The sequence below is a fragment of the Strigops habroptila genome, chromosome 6 (assembly GCF_004027225.2).
Source record: "Strigops habroptila isolate Jane chromosome 6, bStrHab1.2.pri, whole genome shotgun sequence".
Classification (NCBI taxonomy): domain Eukaryota; kingdom Metazoa; phylum Chordata; class Aves; order Psittaciformes; family Psittacidae; genus Strigops; species Strigops habroptila.
Window position 1 is genome coordinate 23,314,122 of NC_044282.2, and position 26,261 is coordinate 23,340,382.

At 37.8% G+C, this 26,261-nt stretch overlaps 1 protein-coding gene across 5 annotated transcripts in view; it reads left to right on the plus strand.

The window, feature by feature from the left end:
* Window positions 1–26,261, plus strand: part of EPHA7 (EPH receptor A7) — a 167,999-nt gene that overhangs the window by 106,991 nt on the left and 34,747 nt on the right. For all 5 annotated transcript variants that reach the window (XM_030490072.1, XM_030490076.1, XM_030490073.1 and 2 more), the window contains exons 6-7: window positions 16,911–17,035; window positions 20,601–20,769. In XM_030490072.1, coding sequence (XP_030345932.1) covers window positions 16,911–17,035; window positions 20,601–20,769 — 294 coding nt within the window. The remainder of the gene's footprint in view (window positions 1–16,910; window positions 17,036–20,600; window positions 20,770–26,261) is intronic.

Consider the following 26,261-nt stretch of genomic DNA (forward strand, 5'->3'; position numbering starts at 1 on the left):
AGGTAGATGCAGGCACCTGATTTTTCAGAAAAAAAGCACTGATTGAAATAAAACACATCCCTCTTCCTTCTTGTGCCATATTCCCTGAGCTATGGACTAGTATGAAAACTAAAGGACAGGAGCAAATAGGATAATTTCATACTAATTGAATCCATCCTGTGCAAAAATGCTGCAGATTTGGATTTTCTGTCTTGATTTGTGGGGGTTATTTTTGGGAGGAGTGCAGGGAATTGAGACCTAGCTGGTTATTAAATCGATATATTAAATATAAATACACGTAAGATGTATTCTTAGTATTTTAAAATACCATATTGATGATCTCTTCTATTTTTTAAAAATTCGTTTGCCAGCAGCTTACCACAGGGTTGAAAAGGGGAGAGTACACACTAAACACTAGAGTGTGTAATCTGAATAGACGGGCTGTACGGTAAAATGTGGGATTGAAGCACAATTTTGGGTGATCTTGTTACTTCAGTCCAAGCTCAGTCACTTAAGACACATATATAACTGTTGTGCTGTAGGTCAGCTGGCTAGCTGATTGCATCTTGCATCTCACAGACCTGCATTAGTTACAATCCTAATTTATCATGTATATTTATGTATCATTTATGTGAGTGTGTTTCAGAGAATACAATCTTGTGGAAATTAATTGCAGGAACTCAAAAGTCTGTTTGTACCTAGGGGGTGAGGGTGGTTTCTAAGGATCTTGGAGAAAAGTTAATGACTGCAGCAGGAAGGTGGGTAGGTGGTACACTCCATCTGCCGAACTTTGCTGTGTATCAAGCACCGACACAAATTTTAAGCTTTGAGTAAACCAGGCTCCTTAAAATGCCTTGTTTACCTCTTGAAGAGTAACATATGCTTCCAAGGTTCCTCAGAGAGAAGATCTGCCTCTCTAGCTGGGTGCCTGAGCTGTACCAAATAGGATGTCTTTCTGGATGCTTTTTGGGGCAGCGCCTTTCCTTGGTTGATTTCTTCTTGGGAGAGTTTTTCATTAGGCATCTAGTGCATAGACTCAAGAGGTAGGGAGACTAGTTCACAGCTATGGATAATAAATTGATACAAATACCAGAACTTAGCATCCTGTAATTCTATCACAGAAAACAAGTATTAGACTAACCATTTAAATAATTTTAATAAAATATTAAAAATACCCAAAACCTATGAAAGATGTAGCATGAAAAAACAGTCCTACCAGTCAAGTGATGCAGGTTCCATCTCAGGACACACCTGGTGCAACAAAATCAAACTTAAAGGCCCACTTAAGACTTGCCTACCGTAAGATCTGAATGATCTCTTTCTCCAGGATCTCTTTCTCCGCTAACTGAAAGGACCTTAAGAAGGCTAGACTTGTATTTTAGTAACTGTCCTGGGTTCAGCTGTAGCAGTCATTTTTCTCCTTCTTAGTAACTGGTGCAGTGCTGTGTTTTTGACTTTAGTCTGAGAACAGTGCTGATAACACACCAATGTTTTTAGTTGTTGCTAAGTAATGTTTACTCCGATCAAGGACTTTTTCAGTCTCATGCTCTGCCAGTCAGGAGGGGCGCGAGAAGCTGGGAGGAAGCAGAGACAGGACACCTGACCCAAACTAGCCAAAGGGGTGTTCCATACCACAGCATGTCATGCGCAGTATATAAACTGAGGGGAGTTACCCAGAAGGCCCAGATCGCTGCTTGGATTGGGCTGGGTATCAGTTGGCAGCTGGTGAGCAATTGCATTGTGCATCGCTTGTGTTTGTTTTACTTTTTGCCTTTTAGTTTTATATTCTCTCCCCTTGTTATTTCCCTTATCATTTTTATTATTGGTGGTAGCAGTAGTAGTTTTGTATTATACCTTAGGTACTGGACTGTTCTTATCTCAACCAGTGGGATTTACATTCTTTTGATTCTCCTCTCCATCTCTCCGGAAACGGGGGAAAAGAAGTGGGGGGAGTGAGTGAGCAGCTGCATGGTTCTGAGTTACGGCTGGCTTTAAACTACGACAGTAACTCAGGTGCAAAATTAGATGGGATCAGTCCAGGCAGGTATTGCACACTTGGGGAAAGTGTGAAATTTGTATTCGGATAAGGAGAATTTTATTTATTGATAAATTGTACACTACATTAAACATTGCAATGCATGCAGCCATTATATAGTAAATGCTCTTTTAATAAGGATAAGCCTGTTGGGTGATCCACTCTCCAAAATCAGTTTGCAATCATGTCTCTTTGAAGGTATCTAACCTATTTAATCTGCACATAAACCGCATGTACGAAGCTCTGATTAGTTCCTGTGGGTTATAGATGTTATTATAAAAGTGCCGTGACTCTTTATATTATCTGACTTTATATGCGTATTTCATAAACCTTTAATTTAGTTTGGATTAGAGAAATTACAAGGTTAAAAAAAGAAAAATCCTTCAAGTAGAAATTTAAAATAAGACATGCCCTTATCATTGCCAGCTTTATTTTATAACTACTTCAACCACTGTTGGCTAATCAGAACAAAGGGGGATTTTTTTTCACTTTTTTTATTATCCCAGAGCATGTGTGCAGTACAGCTTTTATTAGTTAAATAACCTCTCGACTGTCCCACTTTTCAGTGGGCTCACGTAAAAAGCTACAGAAACTTATATCTAGGTAATGAGTAGACAGAGTATTTTTATCATTAAATGATCGTGAGAGGAGTTTCTAAGTAGTTTAGCATAACTATTTTCTAAGGCAGGAGTTTTACATGCACATTTAAGGGAGAGTAACAAACATTCAGTACATTTATTATCATGGGAAATTCCAGTAGCAATTTTTTTTTTTTTTCATACAGTAAGCAGTGCTGAGACCATATTCATTAAGGAAATAAGCTATAGATGTTCATGATTCTGATGTATATCCATAGAATTTCATAGAATGGTTAGGGCAGGAAAGGACCTTAAGATCATCTAGTTCCAACCCTCCTGCCATGGGCAGGGATGCCTCACACTAGACCATGTTGCTCAAGGCTCAGTGCAACCTGGCCTTGAACACTGCCAGGGAAGGAGCATTTGCCACTTCTTTGGGCAACCTCTTCCAGTACCTCACCACCCTCACAGTTAAGAGCTTCTTCCTTATATCTAACCTGAACTTTCCCTGTTTTAGTTTAAACCCATTACCCCTTGTCCTGTTGCTACAGTCCCTGATAAGGAGTCCCTCTCCAGCATCATTGCAGGCACCCTTCAGATACCGGAAGGCTGCTATGAGATCTCCACGTAGCCTTCTCTTCACCAGGCTGAACAGCTCCAACTTTCTCAGTCTGTCTTCATACAGGAGGCGCTCCGGCACCCTTATCATCCTCGTGGCCCTCCTCTGGACTCGCTCCAACAGCTCCATGTCCTTCTTATGTTGAGGACACCAGAACTGCACACAGTACTCCAAGAGCAGAGTAGAGGAGCAGGATCATCTCCTTCAACCTGCTGGTCACGCTTCTTTTGATGCAGCCCAGGATACAGTTGGCTTTCTGGGCTGCAAGCACACACTTCTGGCTCGTGTTCAGTTTCCCATTGACCAACACCCCCAAGTCCTTCCCTGCAGGGCTGCTCTGAATCTCTTCTCTGCCTAACCCGTAGCTGTGTCTGGGATTGCCCCAACCCAGGCGCAGGACCTTGCACTTGGCTTGGTTGAACTTCATGAGGTTGGCACTGGCCCACCTCTCAAGCATGTCAATGTCCCTCTGGATGGCGTCCCTTCCCTCCAGCGTGTCAACCAAACCACACAGCTTAGTGTCATCGGCAAACTTGCTGAGGGCGTGCTCAGTCCCACTGTCCATGTTGCTGACAAAGATGTTGAACAAGATCGGTCCCAACACCAACCCGAGGGACACCATTTGTTACTGGTCTCAAGTTGGACATCGAGTCATTGACCACAACTCTTTGCGTGCAGCCATCCAGCCAATTCTTTATCCACCGAGTGGTCCATTCATCAAATTGATGTCTCTCCAGTTTAGAGACAAAGATGTCACGTGGGAGAGTGTCAAACGCTTTGCACAGGTCCACATAGACGACTTCAACTGCTTTACCCTATTCATCAGTTCTGTAGCCCCATCATAGAAGGCCACCAAATTGGTCAGACAGGATTTCCCCTTAGTCACCAACCACCTCATTGTTTTTCATGTGCCTTAGTTTGCTTTCCAGGAGAATCCGCTCCAAGATTTTGCCAGGCACAGAGGTGAGACTGACCGGTCTGTAGTTCCCTGGGTCTTCCATACTTCCCTTCTTGAAAATGGGGGTTATGTTTCCCTTTTTCCGGTCATCAGGAACTTCACCTGACTGCCATGATTTTTCATCTTAATATGTGTATTACAATACATTCACGAATATAAATAATTACACTGGAACTTTTTCAAATTAATAAGGCAATAGACTTCTATTCAGAGGATATAGTCCTATTTCTGTTTCTGTTTACATACATACTGTGCAACTTTGCACATTCTGGTATTTAACACACTGTTGGTCTAAATGATGTCATATTGTTTGGTTAATCTAAATATGAACCATATTGTATACTGTGCTCAGTAATTTGAGTTGCTCTACTGGTGATGTGCCCTGGAATCACTAAATTTAAGTCTTTTGATATTGGTGGTGAATACAGCTTTTGTGCTATATATACATGTAGGTAGCAATAGTTTCTACTGTAGACTTGGAGCCTCTCAGAAAAATAGTAATTGAAATGATAAATTTTCAAAGACACAGGGTAATGCTGTGTTTATGACTCAAGTTTAATTTCTTCTGTGACATTCCAGTTTTACTGTATTTTTGCTGTATCCTTTACAACCTGGAAGGACTCATAAGATGCATAGACATTTTTCCATACTTTTATTTAACAGTACAATGTATGTTGCATGGAGTCTGAAAGAGTGACCAACCCTGCACTCCCCCAATACCTTCACTACGAGTGAGGTAAATGAGAATCAGATTTAAACTTTATTATTTAGGATAAATAGAACCATAATAAAGTATTCAAGACTGCTTCTGCAAGTTTGCTTGTTTTTCCAGTATACTGAGTAATTTTGCAGTAAAACAGAACCAGCTTTGTATCTTTTTTTTTTTTTTTAGGGTTTTTTTTTTTTTTAGTTTAGCCTTTCTGACTAAATGTTGCATGGTTTCTGTTACTGTGAAGTAACTGAAGTTGTGTTACTTACCATCTCCTTCATTCTGGATATTGATTGAAGTTCAGCATCCAGGAGGAAAGTAATCGATGCAGTCACTGTCACTGTTTATTCACGCCGTTAAAAACCGAAAGAGAATCAGACCAGGAGCAGTTGTTCTGATTTCATTGTTTTGTGGTTTGGTTTTTGTTTTGTTTTATTGGGTTTTTTTAATGAAAATGTTATTTCACACTTCAGTTCTACTTAGGAATATCGTCAGCATTACACTGATTCCTTACAGTTGTGAAGTTGGAGTTATGTAAATAGTTACAGTATTTAGCTAGCAGCTTGAGAAGATACTTCTAAACTCATCAAGAATTAGACTTACACTATTACACATAGTAAGCTGGATCCTACAGGATTTGCATGAGAGGTAAGTCAGAGCAGACTTCAAACTAATTACCTTAGGGTTGAAGATGAAGAATACACCTCCTGAAATTCACTAGGAAAACTTAGGAGATAGGAAGAAATTTTAGGTAGTGTGTGAGAAAGATGGGGTCTATCTCACCTAAAAAGTAGGTAAGTAAGTGTTACACGCCAGATTTATTTGGTGTACCAAGTCATATGTTTCTCCTAAAATCAGTGCCTAAATTCACTAGGTAGTCAGTGAAGAAAGTTTTCAAAGGCCTTAAAATGAAGATGTTTTAAAATTTATGGGTCTCAGTTTAAACAGGCAGGATCTCTTTCTGGATCTTTCCAATGCACTTACATCTTTGACAGAGAGCAAAGCTATTTGGGTGAGTTTAAGCAATTTATTTAGGAGAGCTGTAGTTGCCTAAAGGGTAGGTGCACCCAGGTGCCTAAGTTAGATTATCTGGATCCCATCCAGAACTATTCCTGAAATAAAAAAGTAAAAACCTATCTCTGTGAAATTGACAAAGAAATTTTAATATTTTTGTAAAAAAAAACCCAAAACCAAGTAACCAATTAATGATATAGCTATGTTGCATGATCTGTTGTGGTAATTACATTTTTAATTACTTTACCCTTAGGACCCGATTCTGGTCTTATTTCCATTGGTATCCAAGGATAACTTAAATAAAATCAATGCAGCTAAACTAAAATATAATTGATGGGAGGTCAGAATTGAGCCCTAAATGGTATGCTAAAAGTGGAACTAATCAGAAAGCTAAATGGGTTTATAATTTGTGCAGTTGACATTTTTGTAATCTAAATCTCTGAGAAGTTAACCTTTGGATATAGAACCTGGATTTCCCTTAGAGCCTCATAGCATTCAAGGAAGTGAAGCCACTAGAAAGCCTGTAAAAAGGTGATGATTTTGTACAGCTTTTAAAACCATGTAGTAAATTCTTTCATTAAATGATTGATGTCTTTCCAGTTTAATAAGTTTCTGCATCAGACAAGTCTTTGTACAGTTTTCCAGTGAGCAGAAGCTGGAGAAGTGTTGAACCATAGCGTGTTCTCAAATAACAAAAAAACCCCAAACCAAAGGTTATTTTGAGCAACAAGAAGATTTAGGAATCAATGTCTACTCAAAGTCAAGAATATTGAAAGTCTCTTGGAAATTACGTTTAGAGTTTACAGTTTGTGTAATAGTTAGTGGGGATATATCTTTTAAAAATCATGCCAATTTAACATATATAGTTGCACAAGTCCTGGAAATTCCTGTCACAAGTTTCAAGGTTATTGGTTGCAAAAAAAAAAAAAAAAAAAGGAAATATAAACAAACTGAAAATATTTTCATACAAATTTTGTTTATTTTAATATTAAGTAAATATGTGGATTATCTCTAATGTAATTAGTGCTGTTTATTAGGCAGGTGTTAATTTATGTTGTATATTCAAATCAATCAACTAGCTTCACTTCACAAAGTATGTTAACTCGAAGATAAGGGGGTTTCCTTCTGCTTTTGCATGACGGTATTTTTTTAACAGCTCATGCGTACTTCCAGAATTACTTAATTTGGGACAATCAACATTGTATCAAATGGATTATTTCTCAGTTGTCAGAATGTATCTACGTTTTTATAATTCAAGGGAAATTTTGAATATTGTATTTATGTCAATGGCAGTCCTCCACAGTGGTGACCTGACTCTAGTCAGTGAAACTGCTTCTTCCGCAAGCCCTGACCAAGGGAGTCATAGGCTGACTGCTGTGCGTGACCTTCCTCCCATGGACATGGCTTTCACTCCTGTACATAGTCACTAGCTTCAGGCTTGTTACTTCTGATATTTATCACTGTAGCAGAGATTCGCAGATAGATAATTACCTAGTTACTTAAATTCTAGAGATTTAATGCTCTTTGGGAGAAGTACAGGCTCATAACATGAAAAAAATAAAAAGGCAAGCCATTTTTGCAAGGAATTTTTCCTGTGTTCCCTGCAACCCATGCTGCTTTCAGAAATATGCCTATCATTAGTAGTGCCATTATAGTGCATTTCACAGGAATTTGGAAGGCTGGAACAGAGGTTGTACACATTTTAGGAATGTTAGTAGAGTAATATTTTTTTTCCCACTGGACAATTACGTCCTTGAAAGTGTCAGTGTGATCAAACTTCTGGCACAGTGATAATTATTGTTTTGTGCTGACATCTTTATAGAATATTTATATGCTTTTCTGTTAATATTTGATCAACTTTTTATTTTTTTTGGCATGGCACTTTGTTTCCAGATTTTGATTGGCTATGTCTGAAACAAAACTCTTTGTTATGAGGCTGGAATTCATTCAATTGTTGGACATCCTACACTGAATAAACATAATTGTACTAGTCCATAGGCCTCCAAAGCTACAGTTATAATCACCTCATACCCTCCAGTGAAAGCGACTTTTGCTTTTAGCAAAGTCAAAATAGAGAGGCAAAATTAGCTTTATAGAAGTAATGTGAATGTATTATAGTTTGGTGTTTTGGGGGTTTTTGTTTGTTTGTTTGGCATTTTGGGGGTTTTATTTTGGTTTTTTTTGTGTGTGTGTTTTGTTGGGCTTTTTTTTTAACCCATGAGTAGCATTCTTCAGGCTGACATCCATATGTGACTGAATAGATGACAGCATGAAATTCAATTACAGCGAACAGTCTCAGTCATTACACCTGTCTGCTTCCAGAGGAAAGTATTTGTAAATTGTGCTTTATCCTTCTGTTCCCTAAAACCTGTGTCTGTAATTGACACTTGCCAGCAGAGATGACTGGAAACAGAAGGAGAACATAATGTGTCTGAGTAGCCCACCAGGGAAAAGAGTATCCTTATCTTTTGGGAGTTTTGTGCTGTTTTGTTTTCTTTAATGAGGAATAATACCTGTGTGCGAAGGATTTACTGCAAGGCTGGTGGCAGATGTTTCTGCTAAAAAAAAATAAAAAAAAAATAGTTATGAAAGATGAATCACAAAAGAAGGCAGAACAAAAAAAAAATCTGATTAACATAGAAATATTTCTTCTGCAAAGGAAAACAAATGCTTCAGGAGAACAAAAGCCCCTCTCTGTTATTTGTAAGGCTGGTTTGTTACTCTAACAAACACATTTGTAAGAATCACATTTGTGCCTGACATGTCAAAACTTATACACAAAGCAAGAGCTGTAGATACCTTGGGAGTCGATGTTGTCACTTGATATGCAACTCAGCATCCGTTCAGCACTGATTGATGCCCAAGTTGCCAGTTTTGGAAAAAATGGGATACAGACATGACAGTAATATTTGTACCAAATGTCAGGGAGAAGAAACAAGGGAGTTCATAGAATGGATCTAGATGTAGACTCTGACCAGAAAAAAAACCCAAATAAACATGATAGACAAGCTGTCATCCCTGATATTTCTAAACTGTTTCATTTCTTTCTGATAAGTTTTTTCTCTTTCTTCTTATTGGTTTCCCTCCCCAGAATTTTGCCAGAGTAGTCAGCATATAAAACTGATCCAGCTGGTGAGTTTTGAGCTTGATGAAGGAGTCATCAAACGATTAACTATTTTAAATGTGTCAGATATATAAAAGATATGGACAATTATTAAATCACTACATATTTGGTAAGAATGCTACTTAAGCATAAGCTTTCTTAGAACTTTTCTAATAGTATTAGGGAGATCAGAATGTATTTATTGTTTTTCTCATTTTTTTTTTACTTACATTTATTAATTGATTTCCAAAAATATTTGGCTAATGTCATCTAATGTCATGTATATGGACTTGTGCAAAGCCCAAGTGTTGTCCTGCACAATGTCCTTGTCTCTAAACTGGAGAGGCATGGATTTGACGAATGGACTACTCAGTAGATAAGGAATTGGCTGGATGGCAACTCAGAGAGTTGTGGTCAATGGCTCAGTGTCCAATTGGAGACCAGTAACAAATGGTGTCCCTCAGGGGTTGGTGTTGGGACCGATCTTGTTCAACATCTTTGTCAGCAACATGGACAGTGGGACTGAGCACGCCCTCAGCAAGTTTGCCGATGACACCAAGCTGTGTGGTTTGGTTGACATGCTGGAGGGAAGGGATGCCATCCAGGGGGACATTGACATGCTTGAGTGGTGGGCCAGTGCCAACCTCATGAAGTTCAACCAAGCCAAATGCAAGGTCCTGAGCCTGGGTCAGGGCAATCCCAAGCACAAATACAAAAGCTGGGTGGAGAATGGATTGCATACAGTCCTGTGGAGAATGACTTGGGGGTGTTGGTTGACAAGAAGTTCAGCGTGACCTGGCAATGTGTGCCCAGAAAGCCAACTGTATGCCGGGCTTCACTGAAAGGAGCATAGCCAGCAGGTTGAGGGAGATGATTCTCCTCCTCTACATGAGACCCCCCACCTGGAGTACTGCATCCAGCTCTGGGGCCCAGACATAAGAAGGACGTGGATCTGCCTGAGCGAGTCCAAGGGGCTGAAATACCTCTCCTATGAAGACAGGCTGAGAGAGTTGGGCTTGTTCAGCCTGGAGAAGAGAAGGCTCTGGGGAAACCTTAGAGCAGCTTCCAGTACTGAAAGGGAGCCTACGGGAAATCTGGACAGGGACTTTTTACAAAGGCATGTAGGGATAGGACAAGAGGTAATGGCTTTAAAGTGAAAGAGAGTAGATTTAGACTAGATATAGGGAAGGAATTCTTCACTATGAGGGTAGTGAGACACTGGAACATGTTGCCCAGAGAAGTTGCGGCTGCCGCATCCCTGGAAGGGTTCAAGGCCAGATGGAGCAACCTGGTCTGGTGCACGATGTCCCTGCCCATGGCAGGAGGGTTGGAACTAGATCTTTAAGGTCCCTTCTAACCAAACCATTCTATGATTTTATGAACTACTGCTTCTGTTACTCTCTGTAGGTCAGCAAGTAATTTGAGAGTTTCTCAACCACAAAACCAATGGCAAAAAATGTAACTGAGAAATGCAGTTAAGTATTGCTTGACTGCATTGCCTGTTACCATGCACTCGGGACATCCCCAAGTGGCCCAAAGAGTTGTGTGTGCCTTTGCTCGTGGCTTACAGAGCACACTGTGTTATATTTATGAGCCAGAAGGTGAAGTGTGTCAGAGAGGAAGTTAAAGTAACTTCTCTGTAGGATATTGTTAGTGTAAAATATCTGATTTATTTGGGTTTCTTTTTGAATCCTGCATCTTGTAAACACAGTGGGGCATTTCTCTGTCATTGATCCAAAGCAATGGGTACTAATGGTATAATACAGTGGTACTCAATAACCTTTTATCATGGGCTGCTTTGTCATGTGGAGACTTAACTGAAGGGAGAGAAATACACTGTAACAAAAAATAAAATTTTACGAATGTCCATCTATACGTTTAATTGCACTTAGTTTAAAAACTATCATTGTTTGCTGTTATCTTTTTGCATGACATATATAAAATGACGTAAAGATATGTTATACATAGTAGTGTAAATATGAAGAGAAATGTAGGCATTTTTTCCCAGGCATTCAAAGGACAAGCTATGGCAGTTCTCTATCATGTCTTGAGTAGCACTTCTATATTACGGGGCTCTGAATTTTTTAATAATTTTAATACAATAATAAATAGAATAATTTATCTAGATAGAATATTTTTATACATCTTTTTTTTATACAACTTTTTTTTTTCCACACGAAGCCTTTGTATATTTATAGGAAATAGAATAAACAAATAAGGGGTATATCTACACAGTAAAATTCTAAAATTTGCCCAGTACCTTTAAACCCTTGTCAAAGTTTTCTTTCAAGTGACATCTATGTACATCAGACAGCTCCTTAGAAGCAAGCAAGGGCATGTATCCTGAGACATACTGTTTCAGACCAGCATAAAAATCAGTGTGGTGCCACATGCTGACCCCCAGGCCTCTGACAGCGGTAGCTGCAGTTCTTTAGGGTTTATAATCTGTTTGCCTGCCACCTTATTTAGTAATTTCAGCAGTTCTGGTGGCTAAGTTTCCCTTCAGAGCATGGTGGGAGGCCAGGTTATGACTTCATTTACACACTTTCTCTTGGGAGCAAATTAGTACATCAGTGCAGGAGAGTGCCATTTGGGTAATCTTGGTGTAGGACCATTAATAGAGTATAGCGAGTTTTGTATTCTCCTCCTGAACAACCATTTAAGAGCTAACAACACTATAATTTTCTGCTACTATTTTCATGTATATATACATAGGTTCATTTTGCATTTGTTGTTGGTAAGACGCCAGATTCCAGTCTCACTTAAAATAGATGTTGAGTCAAAGCAAAAGTTATCTAAAGATTTCTGCCAAGAAAGGAGACAGCAAAGACATTTTAAAAAGAAATAACAGAGTAGGCTATAACCATTGGGATGCTGATATCCCTGTTTTACCATGGTTTGTGTCTGTTACTGATGTCCCCTTCAGGCTGAATACTCAAAACACACCCCAACTGCTGTAGAACATCGTTGGAGAAAAATGGTGTTAATGCTTCATGTAACGTAAAACGTTGGGCCCTGAGATACAGTTTTACAGGGATGTAAAAATTGATCTCTTTGCTGCTGTATGAAAAGCTGGTGGTTTTGAGTAATTGCTGCATATCTTGACAGTATGAAAAGGGACAAGGCCAACAGCCAAGATCTTTTTGTCCTTTGGGAACCAGTACTCTAAGGGTCCCATGCTGTGAAAGTGAGTGTTGAATTCAGCAAGTACAAGATGAAGCTCAGATTGACTTAAGCACATTACTGCTCTTTTAAGATAAAAAAATATAAAAAAGAGGATAAGGAAGGCTGATAGCCCATTCATTCATTAGTCTTTGTGCAACAAATCATGAAGATGGAGTTGCAAATGTAGGTTTAGTAGCATTTATTATTGTAGAGTTTAGTCCTGCGCTGGGAGCGTTTACTCATGCTCACTTGTGAAACTTTGAGCATGACATGGGCCTGCAGGACTGAAACCCTTATTTATGAGGATTTATAATAGTTTGTTTTATACACATGAACTACTAAACACCAGGGATGTTACTTCTAGAGACACTTTTTTTTTTAAGTATCAAATTAAAAGTCTCCATGACTGATGCTGTTCATAGAATCAAGATACATTCAAGATGAAGGGCTTCAAGAAATCTTAGAGAAATGGCTAGGTATCGTTCTTTTGTTGAGTTTTCTTCAATAAAAAGGTGTTACAGCTGATTTTGAGATAGCAATTGGTGCATTATGCCTAGTTCGTCTTATTATGTGAAAGTCCAGCTCACTTGTTTTTATTTTTGAGTTTTTATTGTTTTATTTTATTATTTTGTAGTTTTGGGGTGTTTTTGATTCAAAGTGCAAAAGATTTAATATTGCATCTGCCTTTGTCTTTTGGCAAGTACACTGTGGATCAAGGGAAATATTATGCATGAGAACCAAAGAATAGCTAAGGATAGAGATTAAAGGCATGAGCAATATTATAACATTTTCAGAGGAGTCTGGACAAAAACCAGTGCCTTCCAAAATAATCACCACAGTTCTTTATACCGAAGTATTTGCACATATTAATAGTATACCATATGCTTGACTTAGCAATATGGATGTAACAGATGCAATATTCTCTCAGGAACAGAATATTTCCCAGGAATATCCTGGTCTTTTTGACACCCCAGTTTTAACTTATTCTATAACTTGATCTGAAAATGATGACCAACTTGAAATCTATATAACTTGAAGGCTTTATCAGTAAAGCCCAGCAGAGTTATATTTCTCTGTGTCTGTGATGTTGAAACCTGGTGAAAATCAATTTTTCCTTTTGCTGAATGGTATATTTGAAGCATTTAAAAAAGGTGAATGAGTGTGCTGAGGGCCTATCATTCTTGAAGTACTTTCTTATGCAGCATGTGTAGGTACATCTGCCTGTTAGCCCTGAAAGGCTGTGTGTGTTGTGTCAGCAGGAAGGAGAAAAAGAATGAGATGAGGTATATCAGAAAGTAAGTTTATAGCAAATAGTGTTTTGAACAACCCATATTCCCCAATGTAATATATTATGGAAATAATGATTCTGAGAAGTGATGCTTCTTTGTAACCTGAAATGACACAGTAGGAATTATGCATGCTTAAGTCATTCAGGACTGGGTACTTAGTTGTGTAGAAATGCTGTAAGAAGTGTCTTTATCATGAACAGCTTTGGTATTGATGGAGTGGCAAGAACTAGATTAATAAAACTAAAGCTACCTGAAATAGTTGTTTATGATGATGATGATTTAGCTATAAGGGGAACAAAATAAGTATTTTTAATTCCTTTTTATAGAGTTTTGGGGGGGGGTCGGTGATTTAATACCATATTTTATCTTGTATTTAGGGGAGAATTGTGTGCTTTAACTTCTTTTCAAGATTGCTGAAGCATAGTTGTTTCAAAACTATAAATAGGTTGTTAATTAATTAACATGGATAGCCAATGAGAAGTGGGCTAAAGGTTTGAAAGGTGGTGTCAGGAAGCCAGAACAAATAAAACATGAATGCAAAACAGTCCATAAGAAAGCAACAGAGAGAATACAGGGAAAATTATTATACTAGAATAAAGAACAAAATGCTTCTGACCTGTACACTGTCATTAAGCACAGATCAAGAAATGCAACCCAAAAGGCAGAATAAAGATAGCATGTGTGTCTAGCCTCTCATGTCAATAGATTGGCTTATGTGGTTGCTCTGGTTTACAGAGATTTCCTTGCAGTAACAACAGGCTGGTGTACCTTGCCAGAGGAAAATACTCTGGCTTCAGTTGATTTGATGATTCGCTTCTTCTCCTAACAAACGTGGAGACACAAAATAAACTTAGGTAACTTACTGGATTTTAGGAATATCATGTGGTATGGGAATAAAACATAACATAATTGTCTTCAGAGCTATTAATATATACAGTCTGCAGGGTCGGACTTTCTCTTCTTCCTCATGTGGTTCTCCCAGTGAAAAGTATCACGTTCTTAGTTTTAGTGGGGAGGAGGGGGAAACCAAAACACAACCAGAAAAACCCAAAGCCAAAACCAGCTTTTAATCTGACCATTCTTGAATTAAAAGAATATTATTGACAGGGAAATATGTTTAAGAGTGCATTTATTTAAGATGTCTTTCATAAATCATTGCATTGTCTTGATAAATCACTGAGACTTTGTTTTGAATTTGTTAAGAATGGAATTTGCCCATTTGTGGTGTACTTTACTTTGTACAGATGTTGAGTAGGAATCTAACATAGTATATTTTATTTCCCTGATTAACATTTTCCCTATTTTCTGTTTCTTCTTCTCCTCATTGATGTTCCTTCCCCACATACATAGAGTTAGCTAATACTAGAGGAAGCAAGTTCATTTTGCTTCACTGCTTTAAAAAAATGAATGCTATGACCAATGGAATAAAAACATTTGATAAGCTAAAACAAAAGCCAGCAAATGTCGAGAACAAACTCCACTGACCTAGGTAATATAAAATTGTTTAATGATAAGTATGAACATTAACAATTTTGGACATCTAAAAATGTAAAATTAGCACTTTGAAAACTTTTATCTGGATGAGATAAAGCATTATACATGAACATAATGACCTCTCTGAAATTCAGCCAGGATGCTGTGGTACTCATTTAGACAAAGAAGACAACTAGTTAATCTTGGCAAAGAAAACTAGACAGGGTAAATTAGTTTGCTGCGTTCCAGACTCTTAGCTATGAAAAAGAATATCTTTCACTAATTAGGGAGTGAAAATACTCTAAGATTTAGAAAGAGAATGCAAGCAGAGCTAAAGAAAGAGATCCTGGCTTTGGAATGGTGTAGCAACCTGTGGTGTTCGCATCATACAATTTTATGATTTTATCAGTTAGGCAGCCTACATTAAGGGGTCTTCAACTTTGATTATATTGATTATATACAACGTAGTAGTTCATAGGGAAAATTATCATGCATGGCTTCAATCCTTAATTTTCATGGACTCTTGGAGCCTCTAATGAAATGCAAATAAATTTGATTTAAAAACCTGAATAAATATATATGTTGTAATGAAAAAGGCTAGGTTGTTCTGTTTTATACCTAGAAAAATATCTAAAATTTTCAGAATTTTTTTTCAAACATTCAACTACAGAATCAGTACTAGATCCTTTATTTGAAAAATATATAAATACATTTTTCTCTAATTTTAATATCATTTCCAATGTCTGAATCTGCTTTGCAAATATGAACAAATTCCTGTTCCTGTAAATGTCATTTTGATTTTAATGGTGGGGGGGTGAGGATCACGTCGTCTCATTATTTATCTTTTGCATGAACAGTGTTACACCCTTGAATTATTCCAATTTAATTGAAGGAGAACAAGATCAAGTTCTGCATGGTTCCAATGCCATAGTTGTTTTTTAAAGAGCTTTGGTTTTATAGGACTTCTGTGCTACCTTCATATAGGCAGTATGTATGTTTAAGAAGAAGTGTTTGGCCTCCTTTGTTTGGAACTACACATCAGAAGAAAATCTGCCCCCTTTTTTTTTTTTTTTTTTTCTTTTTTTATTAAACAAGAGATAAGGATAAAGCAAATTACTTTTCCAGTACCTCACATTTTATTACATTATCTCTTAAACATTTTTAAATGAGAGTCAGTGGCTCTAAAATGCTTATATATTGTTGGGTTGGGTTTTTTTTAAATTTCAGAAGGTGCTTGTTTGTGGATGATGTTTATTAGGAAACTGCATGTGTATGTGTGCATGGATGCAAGTGTGCATGTATCTATGTCTCTGTAGAATGAGGTGGAGGAAGACAGTGTTCACTTTATTTTATAAGATCTACTTCTTGAATACTCTCACGTTTTCAAAAAATGCCAAGACCAAATACAGGAACTTCAGCTCTAAACGGAGAATGTCCTGGAAAGGTTTGAAGTAATGAAAAAGAGGGGGTTTAGTCTCTCAACATCGTTGTTTTCACCACTGAGTCATGTTGTAATCAGATAGTGTGACAGCTAATTTTTTAAGCAGAATTGGAATCAATTATATGAAATCAGCCTACAATGTGATTTTGTTTCTAAAATATTATTTTTCTTTTTATGTGCATTTCAGAAACGTTCAATAAATATTTAGACTCTTAATTTACTATACATCAATCTAAAAATCTACTTTGCTATTTTAGTCAGAATCAATTTGCTTAATTGTTACTCCTATCCCATCAATCTCAGTTTTGCACTAACTTGAACAATGCCACTTTTGCTATTTGCACTTTAATTTGATTTCCATTCTAAGTTTATGAACAGTAATAGGGTCCTGCTTGAATATTCATTAGCTTTGAATTGTGAGCTATGAAAAGGTGCTTTCTTTTACCTTAATGAAAGTGGCTCAGCATGGGGCGGATCAGTAATGACACTTGATTTTAGGCATCCAACAAATATGCTTCTTATTTATTGACACATGTTGTCCAAACAGCTCCCTCGCAAGTCAGTGGAGTAATGAAAGAGAGAGTGCTGCAGAGGAGTGTGGAGCTTTCCTGGCAGGAACCAGAACATCCCAATGGAGTCATTACTGAATATGAAATCAAGTATTATGAGAAAGTAAGTGCCAAGATTATCTGTAATGTAGAACAATGTGCTGTTTTCTTCATGTTGGCTTGCTGTGTTGTGGAACAATGTTAAAGCCATTAGATGTCAACTATCCTGTCTCTTTAAAGTCATAGCGGTTTTGCTCATTTTTAATAACTAGTGAATCCCTGCAATTATTATTCCCGTCATATGTCTCATATATTGTATTTTGGTATCCTAAAAATTAAATATACTATTGAAATCTGTCCTTTTTTCCCACTTTTTTTTCTATTAAATTGGACTTGCATATTTTACTACGATATTTGTAATTTTCCTGTCTCTTCTACATTGTGTTTAAAGCTTGTTTCATTTCCTTCTGTGTCACTGTAATTCCAGTCTTGTGATGATATGTCAAATGTAACTCTTGACTGCATTTGGTATTTCCTTATGAGCTGCGCAGCTTCAACATGATGTCTGAAAACTTCCAAAGCACTTCCGACAGTTTCAGCTGATAAATATGTCTTATTCCTTGTTCTTTTAAAAAGTCCCAGCATTGAGAAATTTATTTTTCACTTGTTCTCTCAACACAATAATGAATTGAGGGCTGCTTTTCAGCAGTAGATAAAGTGATCTTTGTTTCTGTTAGAGTGAAATTGCAATCTTACTGATGTCAGTCGGAGTTTTGCCATTCATGTTAGGGTGTCTAGGGCTTCGTTCATGATAACGTTGAAGTACTTTAGAATAAAAAAATTCTGTCAACTGTAAGCTGGATGAAAGCAGAGTGAAGGCATGTTCTGCAGCTATATGTTTGCCATGGGACCCAGACTAAGTGTGACTCCTCCAGATTCCCTAGTAAATTTTTTAGAATATGTAACGTATTCCTAATTTTTGTAAAACATTCTGGGAGAAAAAAGAAAGAATTAAAATGCGAAGAAAACAAAGGAGCTCCTTTGTGATCACTTCTGAAGGCATTTCATTTCTGCAAACAAGGTAATAGTATATATCAAAAAAAGCATGTCAGCTTACTAGGTAACATAGAATTAGGTAAATTCATACCAGATTGGATCTAATATCAAGTGTCACATCCAATTTTCAGAATTACACAATTATACTTATCAAAAGATCTTTATATGATTTGGGAAGGGAATAAAATGTTTATTTGTGGAGGCTAACATCCAGTTTAAGTTGTTCACTTTAATTACTTATAACAAAATTTACCAGATATGTACAGATAGCTAAACAATTTTAAAAATAAATTTTATTAATTTTAGCAGATTTTTTGTTCTTCAAGCATGTGTGTGTGTGCACACAAAGAAAGCCTATACATTAAAAAATAGAAAAAAAAATACATATTTACCAAAGGCAAAATTGTCTCTGCACACAAAAGAAAAAAAAAACCCAAAACAAAAGTCAAACTACAAACCAAACAACATGGGTTGTTCTATTTTTTTGTTTGGTTGGTTGGGGGAGGTTTAATATGCAAACTTGCTTCTAATCTATTAAAGTAAAATAAAATAGTTTGAATAGATAGTGAAAAATTATCAAGATACTAGACTTTTCGTATGATGATAGCTTTTTGAATGGGGCTTGTATTATTTGCCTTATACAATCATGTTACTTATTACTTTAAACAAGCAGAATTCTGCTGCTAGTTTCCTATGTTTGCAAAGACAAGAACTGATGTTAAAGTTACTTTGTAACGTAAAGAAACCTACCAATATTATACTTACTACAGTGAAATTAATAAAAGAATAAGAAGCTCATCCTATAAACAGTCACAGATAAACTGGACTACATACCTTTAATTCAGTGAGACAATTTTAACACATATACTTCTCTTCCTTTCAAAATAATGCAGTTCAGCTTAAAAAGTACTTCATAAACTACTACTCAGAATGAGAGAGGCAGCTTAAGATTTGTTTTATTAATTGGACAAAGCCTTGGGCAACGTTGTCTAGTGTGAGGTGTCCCTGCCCATGGCAGGAGGGTTGGAACTAGGAAATCTTAAGGTCATTTCCAACCCTAACCATTCTATGATTGTATGATGCTATGAATTAAAAAAAAAAAAAAAATCTGAACTTTCAGCTCCTTTTAGAGTGAAATTAAATCAAACATTTTTGCATTTTTGTGGTTCTGAAATATTCTGATAAGTGGTTTTTTCACCTCTTATTTCTAGCTAGGGCTGGAGTGGAAACTGCCTGAAATCTCCCAAGCCTGTCTTATGAGATTTCTAGCACAGGTTATTTTTATTTCTTTGTTACTTATTTATTTTGAATAAGAACTTTTGGCAATTCAAATAAGCCTTATTTATGCATTAAAATGCAAACTCAGAAATTCCACTGTGGCTTGCAGTCCTGAGCCTGACTGTTTACACTTTCCTTACACTTGTTTCTCATCTCTCAAGCATTCCTGTTCTTTCTCACATACCAACATACATTCCACCATGGTCCTCACTTACAGATGGTTTAAGCCCTCTTGGAGAAGATACGAAAAATTGTTGCTAGCCAAGTTGGCAGGCTTGCTGAAATAACAGACAGGGCATGAACCAAGAGAAGCCATTACTGAATCTCAGAAAAGAAATCATGTAGGTTGTATTTAAACCCGTATTTCAGCAAAAGCCTTTGCTGCTTTACTGACTGCGAAAGGGGAAGGTTCTCCATCACTTTTAGCTGGCAAAGTACTACAGCTGGCAAAGCTGACAAAGTATTGAAATGAGTTACAGATTTATTCCTTCCCTCTGTATTCATCTCATTAGCACTGCCTCGCACAGCTCATGCTTCTCTGGTCATGTGGTGCATTCAGATGGTTGGTTAATTCATCTTTTCTGCCCTTCAAATCAGGGTTGCATCTGCCACTGAAAATCAACAGGGCTGCACATATCTATGCTGAAAGATAATCTGGATCAGTAAATGTGATGAATAAGTAGAGCTTTCTGAATACCATAATGATCTGTGATACAGCTTTTGTAGTATTTGAAAGTGAGTTATTACTCATAGGGTTTGTATTCTTACAGCTTCAAATTTGGGGGGTGTCATACTGAGCTTCTTTCCCTAGGTTCTTCTTGATGCCATAGACGTAAAACCCAAGAAAAGACTAAAATCCAGAAAAAAACCTAAGTGAGTTAAGGATCTCAGAATTTGGTGCAAAATCCATCCAGTTATGTGTTGGCAGTATGGTATTTTTTAAAGGTAGTGGGAAGTAGCAAGGGAAGGTGTTCTGACCATGAAAAAACAGATTTTCCTGTCCTTGCACTCTTTAGACCCCACAGATCCCCCTGGAAAGCTGCGGTCAAGCTATTTACTCATCAAAATTTCACAAAATGTTATCTGAGCCAAAGCAATCATTTTATGTTTGGATGTTTTATGGGTAACAACATGAGCATCCCATTTGAATTTTATGTTATACTTAGAGCTCCTCATTGCATTGACAGTGTTTTGTAATACTCCACAGAGTATGCTTTATTTTTCATGTTGGGGAAAAAAAAAAGCATTCAACAAATTGAAATAAACTACCCTGGCTAGCTGTCAGTTGCTGATGTGCTACCATGATAAAATCTGACCTGTAAATGTAATTTAATCTTTTGTCTTACTGTTTCCAGGATCAAAGGGAGAGGACCTATTCAACAGTGAAAACCAAATCCACTTCAGCTTCTATTAATAACCTAAAGCCAGGAACAGTGTATGTTTTCCAGATTCGTGCTTTTACTGCCGCTGGTTATGGAAATTACAGTCCCAGACTGGATGTTGCCACACTAGAAGAAGCCACAGGTAAACAATTACTTTTATATGAAATTAATAGTTTCAGTAGAAGTAGTAAGTAGAGCAAGAGTGGAAAGAGCCATAGGCAATATTATTGAAACTGGAAAGAATGAAGTTCTACATGAAGGTGGATTTTTGTAACTGTATTTTGAAGGATGAGTTCAATTAGATTTTCTACCACGCAGCTGCAAATTACACTCCTATAAATAGGTGGAGAAGATTTGTAACGTATCAGGTTCTTCTCCTCTGATGGCCTTCTAACACAAAGAAAAATATTTTTTTCTTTCAAATACATGCCTCTTCCACCTCTCAAGAGGAATGAGTAGTGGTGAGCTGAATAACTCTACTAGATTCTTCTGTAACTGGGAGAGGAGGGAAGAGGATTTCAGCCCACAGAGTCTGCTCCAGGTCATTTTTACCCCATTTGATTTCTTGAAAATACTCTTTATAGTTTTGTTTATGTGTGTGTTAAGCTGTATGTCCATCCTTAGTGTCTTTTGACTTCATTGGCTAGTTTCAACTTGATTTAGTAAGGAAACAGGTCTCAAAGATACTAGGTTTCTTTAAGGCTTATGTGATATGTTGTAAGCTGTCTAGAGAAAAATCAGCCTTTCAAAAACCCTCACAATGAAAAGTATGAAGCTGAAGTACAAGCTCTCTCAGTACAGAGAATCTGGCTGTGACAGCTCAGCAGAGGGATGACATTTTGGGAGAGTTTATTCTTTCGTTGATGCTGAATTCAATTTTGTGCCCTTATTTGTCCAAAAATCACACCGATACCTTTTTTCCTCACCACCGTAGATACGTGCATACATGCTTAGTGAAAATTTTCCACATTTTGGGTCTTCTGAACCACTTCCATTGCTGAAATGTGGCAGCCGTGAGCCCATTCATAGGCGCTGCCTGTGTCCCTGGCAGGTTCACTGCTCTGTCACAGACCTAAATTTGGTTACTCTGTTTTGGACCACTTGCTTCAGGTTAACCTGCCTAACAGTGGGTCAGCCAGATTTGGAGCTGAGAATACATAGTCCACAAAGATGCGAGCTCTGCTCTCTGAACTCTCTGCAGCATATCTAAGATGTGGGTGTACACTAACAGTTGGACTTGGTGATCTTAAAAGTCTTTTCCAACCTAGTAGGTTCTATGATTCTAATGCATCTTACTGCAGCCAGATGTCTCCTGAACAATTTGTCAGTATTAAAACACAGTAGTTAAGTCTTGATTCCACCTTGGTTGCACACAGAATATGAAAACTATCAATAATGAATAATACCACATATCTAATAGACATAATTGAAATAGTAATTATCATAATAGCAGCAATAAACTGTTATTACTAGTATTATTAGCTCTGTGTCTGATAGCATACTTTCCATTTGTGTATCTCCGCTTTAGAAAGAGTCAGTAGCAGAATCCTCATTTTGCAAAATGGGAACCTGCAGTACAGGCAGAATTAATTTGTTTTGAGTAGATTTCTGGAAAACAAATTAAAAGTCTGTCATAATCTGTCATTTGTTTCTGCTAGTGAGCTATTTTATTGTCCATAGTGGTTTAAAATTAGTAGACCAAAATGTTTTCCTAACATTTCTTTAATTACCTGAGTGGTTTTTATATACTGAATGTAAGCACACTGGTAGCCACTAAGATTAGCAAAGATAATTTCAGAAGTAAACAGTCTTGACTAGAGTTTGGTCAACATATGGAAAATTAGGGAATCCTAGAATAAATGCATCACTGACCATGCCTATGTACCCTTTTTCTGACTTGTGTGATGAAAAACTGCATAAAAACCAGTGACACACTTGGCCAGTATGCACAGCAGATTTTTCTCATGTCATAGGCCAGCTTTGTGTTTTGACACGCCATGTAAAATGTCCTGTGCTTTCATTAACATTTTAAAGGAAGGCCTTTACTGGATCATTTTTAGGAAATATACCTCAAGCGGAGTGCTGTACAGGTGAGCAGTAAACCAGTGTTATGCTACCATTTAAAGGTGTTGACTTTTCATTATTCCAGTGGATTTCTGACTGCAGCTTTTAAATATGTTGACATATTTAAAGAATATATATATGTAGTGTGAGAATATATATACACACACACATATATGTATTTATGTAAGAATATATATAGTGACCGTCACAGTCAGCTAGTCATGTTGCCAATCAGAATTTCTTCTGGCATTTCAACTCCTTGGCATCTTTTGGCTGGTGCTGTTGATTTTTCTGTTATGCTCCTGTTTCTAAATTGTGATAGAAACTGCATGGCCACTTTTAAATATTTAAGGACCTATGTCATAGAATCATAGAATGGTTTGGGTTGGAAGGGGCCTTAAAGATCATCTAGTTCCACCCCCCCTGCCATGGGCAGGGACACCTTCCACTAGACCAGGTTGCTCAAAGCCCCGTCCAACCTGGCCTTGAACACTTGCAGGGGTGGGGCATCCACAACTTCTCTGGACAACCTGTTCCAGCGCCTCTGGAATGTGAAGAATTTCTTCCTGATGTCTAATCTAAATTTACCATTCCCCTTTATCTTATGCCTACATGCCCTAGTAAAAAGTCTCTCCAGCTTTCTTGTAGGCCCCTTTAGGTACTGGAAAGCTGCTCTAAGGTCTCCCCTGAGCCCTCACTTCTCCAGGCTGAACAAGCTCAACTCTCAGCCTGTCTTCATAGGAGAGGTGCTCCAGCCCTCTGATCATCTTTGTGGCCTGTCGTGGTTTAAGCCCAGCCAGTAACTCAGAACCACACAGCCACTTGCTCACTCACCCCCTTCTTCCTCCCCTTGCTCCGGGAGGGATGGGGAGGAGAATCAAAAGAATGTAACTCCCACGGGTTGAGATAAGAACAGTCCAGTAACTAAGGTATAATACAAAACCACTACTCCTACCACCAATTATAATAATGATAAGGGAAATAACAAGGAGAGAGAATACAATTGCTCACCAGTTGCCGACCGATACCCAGCCCCACCTGAGCAGTGATCTGGGCCTTCTGAGTGACTCCCCCCAGTTTATATACTGGGCATGACGTGCTGTGGTAGGGAATACCCCTTTGGCTAGTTTGGGTCAGGTGTCCTGTCTCTGCTTCCTCCCGGCTTCCCCTCCTCCCTGGCAAAGCATGAGTCTGAGAAAGTCCTTGATCGGAGTAAACATTACTTAGCAACAACTAAAAACATCAGTGTTATCAACATTGTTCCCAGGCTGAAAGTCAAAAACACAGCACTGCACTAGCTACTAAGAGGGAGAAAAATGACTGCTACAGCTGAACCCAGGACATGGCCCTCCTCTGGACTCACTCCAATAGGTCCACATCCCTCTTATGTTGGGGGCCCCATAGCTGAATGGTGGGGTGTCACAAGAGCAGAGTAAAGGATGAGAATCATCTCCCTCGACCTGTTGGCCATGCTTCCATGCTTCTTTTGATGCAGCCCAGCATATGGTTGGATTTTTGGACTGCAAAATGTCCATTATATTAATAGTATCTGACATATAAAATACACATAGTTTATACTTGTATTTGCACATATCATAAATGTTGGGCATTGCATACCTATTTATGTAAAAAATTCAAAATTGTGAAGTAAAAAGACTTTGTAAAGTAAGGCTATTATCTATTTTATACTGTGTTTGCCACAGTCAAAGTACTTTGATCACTGTATTTTTTTTTCTTGAAATCATTGATCATATTCAAGACAGAAGTCCCTCAGGAAGAATACAAATGCATAGAAAATCACTTAAGTGGTAATTTTATTTTTTGATTCACTAAAGTGTTTAAAAGTTATGTTAAGTGACTTGTAGCCAGTGGATCTAAAGATGATCCTGTGCTTTTTTAATCGAAGGGGATTTTGCCACTTGTTATAGCTCTAAGACTCAGCACAACCTGGCCTGAAGAAGTCTTTGCTTTTTCCTTTTGCCATGAATCAGTTTTAATCAAGCAAGGTTGAAGTAATATGCAGATGCAAAATTTATTCCTAATGTCAGAAATAATGCTACTACAAATTTTTATAGAAGACATAAAGCAAAATATATAAGGAAGTAATTTTGGGCCTAAATGAACCCAATTTATTGTTAACACTTCCATGATGGTCTTTATCAGCAATTGTTTTCTGCAACTCATAAATTTCAGGTTGCTTGCATAAGAAGAACTCACTGGAGGAGCAGCACAGCTTTTACAGCTGATCTCCTGTTTTGAATCCTCCAGGGTGTTTGGATCTGCATTCCCCATCCCTACAACCATATATTTTTAAAAAATGGTTTTAACTTCTTCAAATTAAGATTGGATTTGAATGTGCTCATTCATTTAGATATTCAAATATCATAATATCAGATTAGCTGTAGCTAATTGCCCAAGTACCAGGTTCCTGTCTCACCCTCTGCATCTGAGTACAGTTTAAACAGAAGAAAGGGCAGACTTCCCTGTCCTGCTGGTGGTTCCCTGCCATTGCCAGTGTGGCAGCACCAGTTACAGGTAACCATGTCATGCACTGCCTGGAAGGATCATCTGCAACTCGAAATCATTCCTCTAAGAACACTCTAGCATCTTTTTTTTATTGCCAAACCACAGTGATCATTCCAGAAGCTGAGTTCTGATTCACCCTTACACTGACAGACCGACTTCATAACACAGAAGAGAGAAACAGCACAGAGTACCTGAACAAAGGCAGGTGTCAGACTCCTGTCACTGAATTCGTACCAGACCATGCTCATAATCAGATCTTTTGTTTTTTGTTTTGTCTTGTTTTGTTTTGTCTTGTTTTGTTGTGTTGTAAAAATGTAAAAAATGCATCATACATTGAATCTTACCTTACTAGTTGGCCAGTGTACCGTGTCCCCAACAGTTTCCAGACCCCAGTTAACATCCTTGGCTTGCTTGCTGAATGTGCCAGTATCCAGAATCTGTGAGGCAGTTATGCAGAGCAACCCACTCACATATGTCAACCTCTATGCACTCAACTTGGCTGCTAGATTAAGTGACAGGCTGGGCTGAATATTTTTCAAACTCTGTTAGATGAATGTATCTTTGAGCCCTGGCCATTATGACAGGGTGCTGCCTCTTCTTGACTTCTAAGTGAGGTTTGCACTGAAGTTCATAGTAAGAAGTGAACAGTTTTAGGAAATGCTGTATTTTACGTAAATTTGGCATTGTTTGGGATTGTCTGCTTTGATGGCCTGGTGATGTTACAGGAACTGAGTTGTATTACCTATGTCCCTACACTTTTGCATGAGATAGTGATCACTGTTTTCCTTTAAGTTCCACAAGTGGGGCATATGCAGGCCTGCAGTGGCATCCTACTGACCTGGATATCTCAGAAAGTTGTAGTTAATCAAAGATAAGCATTTGTTCTTTTCAGCTTAAGACCAATATGAATAATGAAATCTTCTTCACCTGCATTAGGATAGAACATAGAAAACTTACAGTTTCTTTAGGAGATAAAATTGAAGGGAGGGAGGGAAGGGAACTTCCCCCCAGTGCAGATGATTCTATATCTGTGTAGTATAATGA